General features: G+C 49.3%; 1 protein-coding gene across 3 annotated transcripts in view; it reads left to right on the top strand.

Annotated features, from left to right (window-relative positions):
* The window catches only part of KIRREL3 (kirre like nephrin family adhesion molecule 3), a 327,293-nt gene that overhangs the window by 232,593 nt on the left and 80,562 nt on the right, over nt 1-14,138 (top strand). For all 3 annotated transcript variants that reach the window (XM_051638419.1, XM_051638418.1, XM_051638417.1), the window contains 2 exons: nt 1,073-1,222; nt 2,937-3,086. In XM_051638419.1, coding sequence (XP_051494379.1) covers nt 1,073-1,222; nt 2,937-3,086 — 300 coding nt within the window. The remainder of the gene's footprint in view (nt 1-1,072; nt 1,223-2,936; nt 3,087-14,138) is intronic.

Here is a 14,138-nt window from a genome sequence, read left to right as displayed (position 1 = left end):
GGCTCTTCACTGTGCATCCTGATTTCAGTAAGTACATGAGGTGGGAGCGAGACTTGGAAGCAGAGAACCAACGTCCTCTTGTGTTAGGCGTAGTACAAACTATGACTGCTTCTCAAGCTGTCTGCTCTTCTGTCTGTTGATCAGGATGGCTAAAACACCAGCGCCACAAGTTGGAACCAAACAGTTAGAGGAGAAGCCTGGCACTGCTTCCCTCTATCATTTTTTTTTTTTTCTCCAGGGAGGAAAAACATGACAGGAGGCAATAAGTGATCCCATAATGAAGAGCTGCTCAATTCAGCCACAGGTTTGTTCCACAGCAGGAGCATCTTGAGCTGTTGCATCCCAAGTGTCCTGGTTTGAGCCAGATGAAGCTAGTTTTCCTTTTACTGATATTTTTTTTTTTCCTTCAGTAAGCTCTTTTATTTATAGCTAGGAATGATAACACAGGAATGTTTTTGTTATTGCTGGGACTCCAAGGTCACGTCTTTGCCCTGCTGGGTCAGGCACTACCAGGAGATCTATGACCCCCCTGTAGGAGGCTGAATAAGACAGACAGCAAAACTGGCCGGAGATATTCCATTCCATATATCTACATAAGCTCAGAGGAAAGTCACAGATCACAGAAGACAATTTCCTTCCTGCTATTTCTTCCCTTCTCTTCCATCTGTGGCTGGCATCTGGGGAGGACTCTGTCCATCCCTCACCGTGGACCCCCAGGCTCCAGGTCTCCTCACCCTCATCACTCTGCCCTCTCTCCAGCAGCTCCAGGACTTTTCAGGGCTGCTCACAGCTCAGGAGATGCTGGGGGAGCTGCATATTTTGCATATTGTACATATTTTCTTTTATCATTGGTGTTTAATGGAAGCTGTGTAGTTTAGTTTTCAATCCAGCCAAGTCTCTCTCTCATTCTCTCTCTCCTTCCCTACCTGGGTGGGAGGGGGAGGGGATCGAGAGCGTTGTCTCTGGTTTAATTGCCCATCCTGAGTCAAACCATGACACCAAAGCACTGCATTGTATGGCAGATCCCCTGAGGACTGACAGCCTCCTCTTCCCCTCTTGTTCCCCTCTGCAGGCCAAGCCTCTTCCTTCACACAGCAGCCCCAGGACCAGGTGGTGGTGGCGGGGCAGCCGGTGACACTGCTCTGCGCCATCCCCGAGTACAATGGCATCGTGCTCTGGATCAAAGATGGACTCGCCCTGGGAGTGGGACGGGACCTCTCAAGTAAGTCCTGATACTACCCTGCCTAAAGGAGGAAAATGGGAGCTCTCCCTGCCCAGCAGTGCAGGTGCAGCCACAATATTTATTTGGAGAACAACAAGCGTTTTTTAATCTCAACTACAAAACCTTTCAGTCAGCTCTGAATGAGCATTGAGACTTGGAATGAAACACTTTTCTTCCCCTCTGATTTGAAGCAAACCCATTGGTTTTCCGCAGGTAGGACCTGACCCTTTGGAAAGCCTTGCCTTGGGTTGACTTTTGGAAACAAATGTCATGTTTCCAAAATGCAGGCTGAAATGTTTGGTAAATGTTGAAAGTGCCTGTTTTGACATTCTCAAAATAGAAGAAAGTCTGTGTTTGCTTTGGATAAACGTGTTTATTGCAATCCAGGGGAGCCCACAGGTACTTGTAGCTTCTTCAAGCTGTGTTTTTTTGCAAATTACAGTTTGGTAATAAAATTCCCCCAACTTCTTGTTACTTCATCCCACACATGGGTTGTGATTGAGAGTTTATTGCAACTGGCAAAGACTCTGGAGCAGTAGTGGAGAAGTTATACAGTTTTCTATGTACTTTGCTGGAAATTACTACTTTTTCAATTAAATACTTCTCTTGACTAAGGGAGAAGCCAGAAAAATGGGAGGGCAACTGCAGCCCTTTCCCCTCCCCGAGCACAGCAGTTTGTACTTGTGTGATGCTGCCACTGCTCAACTTCTGAAGAGCACAGGAGACCTGAGAGGGTTTTTCTCCAAGTCAAGCAGCAGCAATCACAAACCAGGCAAGGATTCATGTTCCTTGGTCTCCAGGGACCTCGCTCTACTCTCGAGCGCAATGTCTGTGATTTCCTTTCCTCTTTTTTTTGAATACAAATAATTAATCATTTCTCAGACTTGCCTGAGTGAGCAGTCCCCTCTTCAGCTGGGTTTCAAAGCTCTGTGACACAACTTTTACATATATCAGAGAGCTGAGCTTTCCATAGCAGACCTCACAACACAAATGGGTAACAACAGCTCCACTGAAGTACGTAGCTGATGTGAACAACTTCCACAATTAATGGAGCTGGGGCTGCTTTCAGCAAGAGGAACTTGCCAGCTCGCATGATCCCAGCTCAGCCAGTCATCTAATTAGCTAAATACAAACAAGCCCGTCATTTGTATTTCTTGTGGTTCAGGAGAGCAAATCCTGCTGTTGAGAGCTTGCGAAACAACAAACACGCACGAGCCTGCCAGGCTGCCTGTGTTCCACAGAGCATCCATCACCTGCCTGAGGAAGCATGGGGTGGTGTCAGCCTTCATGCTGTGGTGCTTCAGATGGCTCAGAATGCAGGGCTGGGCTGTCAGTGCCCCTGCAGACCCATTCTACCCCCCTAGCCTTTACACAGCCCTAATAGTGGAAATATTTCAGGGTGTCACCACTAGAACATGCACAGCAGAGATAAGGAATCCCATGACAGGTCTCAGAGCAGCTGGAGGTGGTGGGTTTTATGATGGAAGGACTCATCCCTTTTCTGAGTTCTTTTTTGAACTCTTAGGGCAAAACCTGCAGTCTGTTTTCTGAATTTGGAAGGCTTCTCTCTCTTTTTACCCTGGCTGCCAAGGAGAGGTAGAAGCTACCTGGCTCCTGGCATTGGCTGTGGGGCAGCTGGGGCTCTGAACCTATGCTCTTCATCCTTGGGCTCGTCAGTCCAGCTGCCTCCTGACTCCTGTGTTACATTCTCCAGGTTATCCACGCTATCTGGTTGTAGGAGACCATCTGTCTGGAGAGCATCACTTGAAAATCCTGAGGGCTGATCTCCAAGATGATGCTGTCTATGAATGTCAGGCCATTCAAGCCGCCATCCGATCCAGACCTGCCAGGCTGACTGTCCTTGGTAAGTCCCATCTGCCCATTGTGTTGGACATTATTTGTGGGGGGGTTTTGTTGCACTGAGAGGCTTGTTGACAAAATGTTTTGTTGCTAAATCAAGAGGGCTGGAAATGAACCCGTCGTGAGAACAATGGTCTTGGTACTGAGGATGGAAGGAAAGGGTAATAGAACGCTGGCACAGGGTGCCCAGGGAGCCTTGGAGGTGTTTAAAAGACATGTAGATGTGGTGCTGAGGGCCATGGTTTAAGCACTGGACTTGGTAGAGTTGGGTAAATGGTTGGTAGAGAAAGGTTATGGTGGGACTTGAAGATCTTAATGGTCTTTTCCAACCAGAACGATTCTGTGAATCTGTTTTGAGAGCACAGCAATCCTGGAACGAGTCACACAGGCACAGAATGTTGGGTATTTCAGCTCTACAAATATGTGTGGGAATCCAAGAGTGCATACATGTAAGGATAAATGTAAGGAATGTCAGTGCTATTTGTGTGATGCGCATCGCCCTCGCTGCAGTGCTGCTCCAAGGCAGGACCAGGAGGACTCTGCCACTTGAGAGGAGTCTGGTTCTCATACTCTCTTCATATTATTTTCAGATGTTTATCATTGTGTGTCTTTCAGTAATTCACCTTTCCCATGAGCAACACTGGAGGATGTTGCATGGGATGGCAAACAGGAGACAGGTCCCAACATTGGGCTCTTCACCAGGCAACCAATGACAGGACAAGAGGACCTGGCCTGAAGCTGCTCCAAGGGAGGTTTAGGTTGATTCTCAGGAAGCACTTCCTCACAGAGAGGGTGATCAGACACTGGAATGGACTGCCCAGGGAAGTGGTGAAGGCACCGTCCCTGGATGTGTTCAAGGAAAGACTAGATGTGGCACTTAGTGCCATGGTCTGGCTGATGTGGTGGTGTTGGTCATAGGCTGGACTTGATGATCTGAAGTCTCTCCCAGTCTCAACAATTCTGTAATTCTGTGATTCTGTGATCTTGGAAAGACCCATTTTGGGTGGGAGATGGAAGAATAGTGCTGACAAAGGCAAAGAGCCGTGGCAGGCTGGCAAAGGGGCTCTGGGTGCTTGTCAAGAATGCTGGGAAAAGGCAGGCTGAGAGGCTTCCCAGAATGGACATTGCTTCACAGAACTTAATGAAAATGGCCTTATTCTTGAGAAACTTGGGCAAAACCCAGTCTGTGTTGCTCCCAGGTACATCCTGATTTTTCAGCTGTCAAGGTGAAATTATTTACATATTTAAGTTTCTTCAAATTGATGTTTGGATTTTTTTTTTTTCCTTGTTTTTTTTCCTGGTTAATTTTTAGGTAGGAAAAAAAATATCTTAAAAAAATGTCCAAACCAGCAATTTTGGTGCTTTTAATTCCTGATTAGTCTTGAGCAGCCAAAACAGGGGAATTACTGTGCTAGCTCTGGTTGAAGGTGCTCCTCATTAGGGCACCACCAAGAGAAGGAGATCCAATGTCTGGTTTGTCACTTCCCCGGTATTTGTTTTTCTCTCTCCCCAACCCTACCAAGGACCCTGCCCCCAAACTTACCCAGCTGCCATCTCTTCCTTCCTTCCCTGACGCTGAAGGTAATTCTGATTTTTCTTTTCACACACAAAATCACAGAATTGTTGAGGCTGGGAAAGACCTCTGAGATCGTCAAGTCCAGCCTATGACCAACACCACCGCGTCCCCAGACATGACACTAAATACCACCTCCAGCCTTTCCTTGAACACTTCCAGGGACGGTGCCTCCACCACTTCCCTGGGCAGTCCATTCCAATGTCTAATCACCCTCTCTGTGAGGAAGTGCTTCCTCATATCCGACCTAAACTTCCCCTGGAGCAGCTTCAAGCCATGCCTTCTTGTCTTGTTGCTAGTTGCCTGGAAAAAGAGCCCAACCCCACCTGACCATAACATCCCTTCAGGGAGTTGTAGAGAGTGAGAAGGTCCCCCCTGAGTCTCCTCCAGGCTAAACAACCCCAGCTCCCTCAGCCTCTCCCTGTAAGACTTTCTCTCTAGTCCTTTCACCAGCCTCATTGTCTCCTCTGGACCTGCTCCAGCACCTCAAGATCCTTCTTGCAGTGAGGGGCCCAGAACTGCACCCAGGACTGGAGGTGAGGCCTCACCAGTGCTGAGCACAGGGGAACAATCACATCCCTGCTCCTGCTGGCCACACCATTCCTGGCACAAGCCAGGATGCCCTTGGTCACCTGGACACACTGCTGGCTCATGTTCAACCAGTTGTCAACCAGTACTCCCAGGTCTCTCTCTGCTGGGCTGCTCTCCAGCCACTCTGCCCCCAGTCTGTAGCGCTGCCGGGGGTGATTGTGGCCACAGTGCAGGACCCTGCACTTGGTCCCTTTGAACTTTCATGCCTTCAGCCTCGGCCCATCGATCCAGCCTGTCCAGGTCCTCCTGCAGCTTCTTCCTGCTCTCCAGCAGATCGACATCCCCCAATGGGATCCTTCTGCTCAGTCACCCCTTTGCAGCAGCTCAGAGCTCTGGCTCATGCCCGTACACGAACGACGTCTGCAAATAACTCAGAACGCGGCTGTCAGAGGGACTTTTTCTCTCTCAAACAATCTCTGCAAGCTGCATTGCCTTCCCCTCCTTCTCCTGGGCTCCCTCCCTCTGTTGTGAAGGCAAAATACATCGCTGGAGCCAGACAAAAGAAATAATGTTATTTAATTAGAGCTAAAGATTTCAAAACTAATTTAGTCCCAGGGCGCACAGGCGTATGTCAGAGCTCAGAACTGCTGCAAAGGGTTGATTGAGCAGAAAGATGGTTTTATGGATCAAAAGGAAATCATTATTATCTTTGGGCTTATGGAATGTGTTGAATAGATGGTAGTTAATGTTTATGTGAGTATACATGGTAGTTGCTAATTGGTACATTTACCTAAGATGTTCAGCAACTTACACTGGTGGCGTGTTTTCCTCTTAAGAAAATTAAAGTTATTGTGTGTTCAACTTAAACCAAATCAATAAGAAAATGGGGCTTTGCAGCCCATCAGCAGCACAGTCTCACTTCAGGTGTATTTATGCAGCTGTTCCAGGGAAATGTAAAGCCAGTTGGGGGGGGTTTATGAGTGATAGTCCACACCCGTGGAAAGCGGCTGGAAGGTTGTTCGTGGTCAGCAGATGGCACCTGGATACCTTTGGGGTAGGACAGTGAGTCCTGCTGTGCCAGCAGTGGTCTGTGGGCTGCATTTTGGCCAGCCTGGTGGAGGGGAATAAAAATGACTCAGGAAGAGTAAACACCTCCAATATCCTGTGTGCTAAGAGGGATGCTGGCTCCTGACAGCTGGTTACGGCGTGCAGCGCGTCAGGGAAACTTACTGTACCTGGGGGAGGCAAAGCATGTGTTTGTACAGGAAAATTGAGAGACATTTGTGGTGGCTCCAGATGTGTGATGCCACCAACTGTGCAGACATTTCTCCTCTCTGGATCTGGTGTGTGCCAACTCCACAATCCTGCTTTGGTCAGGAGCTATCTCACTGGGTTAGGAAGGGATGGGACATGCTGCCTGAGCTACCTCACTTGAACCAGGTACCTTCAGGATGTTTCTTCACCCCGGTCTGCCCAGCTTCTGGGGCTGCAGGCATCCCCTGAGCAGGAGAGGAGCCCCTAGCCTTCCCTGGATCTTCGTGCAAACCTTGCAGTTCTCCAGGAAGCCACTTGTCACAGCTGCAGCAGAGCTGGGAGGCTCTCCTGGCCCATTGTCTGCTGCTGGGCTTGCCAACAACTCGAGGGGCTCATGAGCCAGCCAAGGATGTCCTGGGGAACCCTATCCCTCTCTATCACACCCCAGAGTCCCCTTTTGTCTGGAAAATACCTTGCCTAGGTTTTGTTGGTTTTTTTTTGGGGGGGGGTTGGTGCCGCCTCAACCACTCCTGCCAGCTTTTCCACTCCCTCAGGATCAAGAAGTCCTGAATGCCTCCCAATTCACTCTCCCAACTGCCGTCATTTCTGTCTGACAACCGCTTTACATGGCTGATGCCTCCCTGCTCAGATGCAGAGTTACACCAGGTTTTAATTAAATATTGAAGGTTTTGTCACATTGTTTTCAAATATACATGGTTAAATGTAGTGGAACAGATCATTCCATAGCCTTGGAAGTCCAAACATTCACACAGATGAGCCTATCACTGTCACTAGCATTGGGGAAAGTCTTTTATTTGGAGAGTCTCAGGGACAAATCTGCTCAGGAACCCAGCTAACCCAGTCCAAAGCTGAAGGACCCCCCTTCTCCCTCACCTTCCCTCCTAACCACTGCCCAAATTGCCCTGCTGTTTCTCCTAGAGACAGGAAGGCAGCAGCTGATAAATCTGGTGAGATGGGATTTGGGAGATATGGAGGCATCCACGTTTCGCTGGGGAGCCCAAGCTAGGCAGGCTTTGAGAAGCCACTGGAGGGCTATTTGCTACCTGGTGCATCTTTAATGGCAGGGCTGCTTAATTTATGATCTATTTAACTAAGCTGGGGTATTAATTAAATAAAGTGAGAGCCTGATTAGGACTTGGAGAAATTTAAAAATAAAATCAGACAGCAATTGAGCGAAATTGCAAAGCAAACACTTTGGCTGTAACCACTGGAGAGTTCCCTCCAGTCTTCCATCAAAGCTCAGAGCAGGGAGGGCAAATACAAGAGATTATAGAGCCAGCAGATGTGTGTTGTTAAAATATGCATCTGCCAGCCATGTAGTATAAGGAGCTGGAGGGCTAGCTTGCGGATCCTTCTGCACTCGGGGGACTGGGAGTGAATTTGAGGCCCCGCCAGCTGAGCTGGGATTTGCAGACACATTAATTAGTGTTGAGTTCCTGCATCTCGAAAGCAGCCAAGCAAGGAGAAACTTTGAAGAGAACATTGGCTTGGCCAGAAGGGAGGAGAGGGGAGGGGAAGAGGGTAGCCAAGGATCCACAGTGTTGGAAGCCTCAGCCCACCATGGGGCTGGCAGGACCTGCCACTCTGGGAGAAGGGTCAAGGAAGGCAGGTAGATTGGACAGGGAGATGTGGAAGCTGAGTGGGAGTGTGGTTGCCCTCCTTCAGTGCCATCTTGGCAGGAGCATCCCCAGGCTGTCCTGGTCCATGGTCCTCCCCAGCATGAGGTGGGATGCCTCCAGCCCCGCCCTGCACCGCAAGCAAAGGAAAGGGTTGGTCCCAGAGAGGTGCCACTGGGAACTTGGGGACAACCAGGACAGGGGGATCAAAGGGGTAGGAGGAGGGAGGCAGAGGTGCTAAGCCCAGACACTTAAGATGAATAATTGATGGGCAATTAATTAACTTGTACATTCACTTTTTATAGTCTTAATTCCCTGTATCCGCCCCCTCCACAGCCTCTTTTAATATTAACTCTGCCTTCGTGTGTGTCCCATTAGAAATAAAGCTTTCTTAAATCAACATGAATTATTTAATGCTACAGATTAAGTTGATTTGAAGTGACGGCTCCTGTCTTTTGAGATGACACAAGCCAGAGACAGGAGAAGAGGAGGGTTATCTAGGTGTCAAGTGCATCCACCTTCAATCACAACCCTTGTTTTTTATTCCATTTTTTATTTTATTCCAGTCCTCTTTCTAGCCAAGTCTTCCCAGTCCTCCCCTGCAGAGCAGAGTAAGCATTTCCATTACCAAAATGATCACTGGCAGCTTGAGACATCTGTGTTTCCCAGCTTTCCTGCTCTTTAGCAGAGTTTTATCAGAAAATAAAGAGGTAATGGCCTGGGAAAGGCCATTTTTCAATATTTGTTTGTAATGCTGAGCTGCAAGGAGAAAATGGGGACTAGGTGATGCTTCAGATCCAGAAACAGTTCAGCTTGGAACCATCTCAAGTATTTTTCCATACTTTTTAATAAAATTCAATTCTGAATGCAAAATTCAGCCTAAGCCAGCACATTGAGCCAGGATGTCAATTCAGAACAAAAAAAAAAAGAAGGGATGAAAGTGTGATCGTTTTCTTCCAGACAGTCTCTTCTCCTTGAAAAAGTTTGGGCCTTCACCAAGCTGCATTTTCTGCTGGGAATATTTTTCAGTGGCAAAACAGCAACTAGGTCTGCTGAGAATGAAACAGAAACATAAAACGATCGAGAACAAATCCCACATAACCTAAATATTTGGTGTAATGTCTGAGCAGCTTAAGTTTACAGCACTCTGAGCTGGCTCCTTCTGATAGCACAGGGTGGCCAAGGTTTCCTTGCGAGGATCCATGTGTGGCTCCTGAGGTGAGAGGGCATCTCAACAAGCTGGACCATAACCAGGAAGGCAACTCAGGTTCTCAGAGGTGCTTGGTGCTGGATGAATTCACAGGGAAAGGCAACCTCTGCCTCCTGCAGCCTGTAGCTGGAAACAGAAATGGAAAAGAGCTCCTGTGTGCTCAAAACTTGGCTCTAGACATGGGTTCCCCAAGCTGGGTTTCACCTGGATGTTGTGAAGTGCTGCTCTTCCTCCGTGTTGGAGGGGTTTGCACCCTGCCTGGCTGGAGGGAGAGCTCTGCTCTCCTTCCTTGGAAGGAGACAAGCCAAATTGATTCACTTACATCCTCATTAAGCACTTTGGAGCTGGCTGTGTGGTGCTAGGGTGAGATGCTGAATGGGATGTGGCTTCGGGTTGTGCCCACCTCCTTGCTGTGGAGCAACGATCCTCCAGTTACACTGATACAAGAGAGAAAAGCTGGAAAAGGTGTTGGGTTTTTTGTGCATTACAGATGTACCCACAGTTCTGCTGCTTTTGCTGTGTCATTGGAGGGCTGCTAAGATAGGGAGTAGCTCTGTGTGCACAGTGGCCATGAAAAGCCCCTTCCCTAAGGATCCCAGAGGGAGTTTCCCAGTAGTCACTGGGAAACCTGGAGCTTCTGCAAAGTCAACCCAGTTTGCATGGTGCGTGTGACAGCACGTTGGTGGACATCAAGCATGTCCCAGTCCGGTAGGCATGGTTAATAAACCACTGTGTGACTAGGAAATCTAAAAAAAAAATTAAAAAAATAATATCTATATATATAGTCCTTCACAACAGGACAGGGCTGGTGTATATTCACACGGAGGGAAGCTGATCTGGGCCAGGCCAGCCCTGGGCAGGTGCTGCCTCCACTCCTTCAAAGCCAGGGCTGGGGTTACCAGCTCACACATTTTTATGAACAGTCTTGCAAAAATTCCTGTTTTCTTAAAGCCCTGGGCTCCGGGGTTGGGTGATACCACAAGAGTTTTCTTGTTCTGTGTGTACATGAACAGTTAACCTTCGGCACCACAGACCAGGCTGGAATTCTGAGGGAAGATTGTCTGCCTGGAAGCCCGTCTGTTTTCTTTGAACCGTATCACTTGGTCTAGCAAGCAGCTCCCACCTCTCCCGTCTAGTTTCATCTTGCTTATATCCTCAGAGCCTCAGCAGCCTTCTTACATGGATGCTGAAGCCTGAAGGACCACAGAGTAAATGAGGAGAGACACGGTCCAAAATGATTAATGGTGGGATTCGTGCGCCCATCTGTGATGTCTTGTCTTGATGCAGGGAGGGCCTGACCTGCGGTTTTATCGAACACGAAGCGTTTGGCTTCTCTGTGCAGTCTGCTGCTCTGTCCCAAACTGATGGATGCAAAGCACACAGAGCTGATAAAAAGCTTTCCTGCTTCTCTGTCATCTCTTTGGATGCAGTGGTGGCTGCATCCGTTTGCCCCCTTCCTGGCTCTTGGCAGAGGAGCCGTGAGCAATGAATCCTGGCTACAATGGCCACCACATTGCTGTGAAATGATGTGGGGGTTGTTTAGGTGTCAAAATCCCTCCATCTTCCTGTGCTCAGCGCTTGTGCTGCTGTGGCTGCACCAGCTCCTGCTCCTCTGCAATCCAGGCTGAATCGATGGGCCGAGGCCAATTGTCTGAGGTTCAACAAGGCCAAGTGTCAGATCCTGCACTTGGACCACAGCAACCGCGTGCAACACTCCAGACTTGAGGAAAAGCAGCTGGAAAGCTGCCCAGTGGAAAAGGACTGGGGGGTGTTGATTGACAACTGGCTGAATATAAGCCAGTGTGTGACTAGGTGGCCAAAAAAACCCTGCAGCATCCTGGCTTGTATCAGCACTGGTGTGGTGAGTAGGACTGATCCTGTACTTGGCACTGGTGAGGCCACACCTCGAATTCTGGGTTCAGTTTTGGGCCCTCCACTGCAAGGAGGACATTGAGGGGCTGGGGAAGGGTCTGGACCACAGATCTTTTGAGGAGCAGCTGAGGGAACTGGGGGTGTTCAGCCTGGAGAAAAGGAGGCTGAGGAGAGACCTCCTCTCTCTCTGCAACTGCCTGAGAGGAGGTTGGAGCGAGGGGGGCTTGGTCTCTTCTCCCAAGGAACAAGTGACAGGACAAGAGAAAATGGATTCAAGTTGCACCAGGGAGGGTTTAGGTTGGATGTTAGAAGGAACTTCACCCAAAGGGTGGTTAAACACTGGCACAGGCTGTCCTCAGAAGTGGTTGAGTCACTATCCCTGGAGGTGTTTAAAGGACTTATAGATGTGGTGCTGAAGAGCATGGCTTAAGCACTGGACTTGGTAGAGCTGGGTTAATGGCTGGTAGGGTTGGGTTATGGTTGGACTCGATGACCTTACAGGTCTTTTCCAACTAGAACAATTCTGTGATTCTGTGTCACCCCCAAATCCTCCCCAGTTTGCCTAAGGCATCTGGGAGCCAGTGCTCCCACTGTCACACGAGCCTTTCCTTTTGCATCATGTGCTGCATCACCTGTCTCCTACTCCACATGGTGCCGGAGGATGGTGGAGATCATTCTGACACTGACACCTTGCTTTCTGCATCCACAACCACACCCTGTGCTCGTGCACACCTCTCTTGACTTTGCCCACCTCGTGCCATTCTCCCTCTTGTCAGTCAAGATGAAACTCCTTCACTCATGTCCAATGTGCTCCTCACCATCTGCATCATCCCTACGTGCAGCAGCTCCCCTGGTGCCTCCCACAGGCACGGCCATGGATGTGATGGGGACTGGAGCACTCTTCGCTCAGCAGCTGCTCTGCCACAGGAACCGTCCCCACCAGGAGCTCAGCAGGTTGTTAGTGACCTGCCAAAAGCATTGATTCCCTCTCCTGTGTCAGCTGGCAGAGGAGACTGGGGCCATCGGAGCCTGGTGTCACCCCAGCAACAGCCCTGCTGCCCTATCCATACCCCTAATCAGAAATGATCCCAAGGCTCAGCCGGGTCAGGACTGAGTGAGAAAGTAGACAAAAGGCTTTGGGAGAGGCTGTTGAGGTGTTCCTGCTGGAGGATGAAGGACAAAGCAACTGTTGAGGTGTTCCCTCCCTAACCCCTGTTTCTAGCCAGCCTGGAGGGATAGGTTTTCTTGTGTCCAAAAGCCTCCAGCCCTATCCTGGGATGTTTTTTCCTGTCTTGCCTTTCCCGCCCTCCTTTAAGTGTTGTCCAGCCTTGCACCCACTCAGCCTGTCTCTGAGCTGCTCTGCCAGCTGTGATAAGAGTTCAGGCTTCCTAGCATAGCTCCTCAGGCCATGGTGGAGGAAGGATTGGTGGACCTTGTGATGAGTCTCTCTCCTTGGTTCAGACCCATCTCAATGCTATCTGTTCCCAGTGTTACCAAGTGGTGTTCGCTTTTGAAGCTCCCATCAGTGTGTCTGACAGATGTCAGCTTCCCATCTGATGGTAGAACAGGGCTTTGAAGCTGTGGCATCCCTTTTAGCTCAACTTGGGCTTCAAAACTGGATAGGTGCATCTTAATGACTGACCAGTGGGTGTCCTTTGTAACCAATGGGCAATTAACTTCCCCTGCCCCAGGATATTCATCTCCTGCTAAAGGAGAGATTGGACAGATGGTCCTCCAGAAGGAGCTGTTATTCTTTTTGATGTTAAAAGATGCCTGATGCGCTCAAATTAGGAGTTGACCATGCAGACATCTGAAGTACAGGATGGTGGCAGCCACACTGGCACTTCCCAAGAGCCTGCTTTGGGCCCGTGCTTCCTTCCTGGGGCGTGAAGAGTTTTGGCTGTGGGCTTGTGTGGCTCCTGCCAAAGCTGGTGTTAGAAGCTGCTGTGAGATTAGTAGGTCCATAAATCACTGGTGATAAATCACAAATGAGGGACCAAGAGTGGTGGGTGACCCATCCAGGATCCCTCTCTCCACCCTCCTCCCTTCCTCTGGGAATTAGGTGAAGGATTTTCCACAGGGAGCAGGGATGAAGTTGCAGTATCAGGTTCCTCTGACGTGCTCAGCTCTGACCTCCATGGAGAGAGACAAGGGAATCACAGCAAGTTCTAGATTTAACACCTCTGATGAATCTCCATTACAGAATGAAATGAGAAAGGAAAATGTAGCTAAGTGGAAGGTCTCCCCTGGGGCAGCAGGAGGCTGCAACGTACAAGAGGATGGGGAAAAAGTGGGGGGAAAAAATCAGGAACTAGAAAAAAACCTTGTTCCTTTAAATATTGCAAAATCTTTATAAAGCTGCTGCCTGCTAGTGAGTAGAGATACGGATTAAAGGGCAGATTTCAGACCTACAACACATCAGAGGTTTCCAACTCCATCCCTTCCCCTTATCATGATCAGTGGAGATGAGATATGGGGTGCTGATCCCTCAGGTGCTCAGGAGTGCTGGTCCCCATGGGGCATCTGGGACCAAGACCTGTCCTGCATCAGTCATCTCCCTGTGAGGAACACCACTCGAGCATCCTTCCCAGTGCACTGATGCCTTTCAGTTTAAACTCAGCTTCTGACCCCCGAACATGTCCCTGTCACGGCAGCATCCACTCCTTGGTGCCCCCCACTTCAGTGGCTGGTTCCATAGGGTTAATCCCTCTCCTGGCTGTACGTGCAGGAAGGCAACCTGGTGGTTCATGGCCTGGATGGAAACACATGAGTCCTGGGTTCACTTCTGGGCTGTCAAAGCCTCCGTGCACAACCTTGAGTGAGTCCTTCAGGCTCAGATCCCTCCCCTAAATAAAGGACAAAAGAACCAGGGTGAAGCAGAAGCAGGAAACTTTGGGAGATAAGCATGCTCTGCCTTGTACCCTGTGCCCATTGTGGCTGCCATATGGATGACATCCAAGACCTCTTCTGGGGTCAGTT

The sequence above is a fragment of the Apus apus genome, chromosome 22 (genome assembly GCF_020740795.1).
Source record: "Apus apus isolate bApuApu2 chromosome 22, bApuApu2.pri.cur, whole genome shotgun sequence".
Lineage (NCBI taxonomy): Eukaryota > Metazoa > Chordata > Aves > Apodiformes > Apodidae > Apus > Apus apus.
Note: the sequence above shows the minus strand (reverse complement) of the source record. Positions and strands in the feature narration are given on the sequence as shown.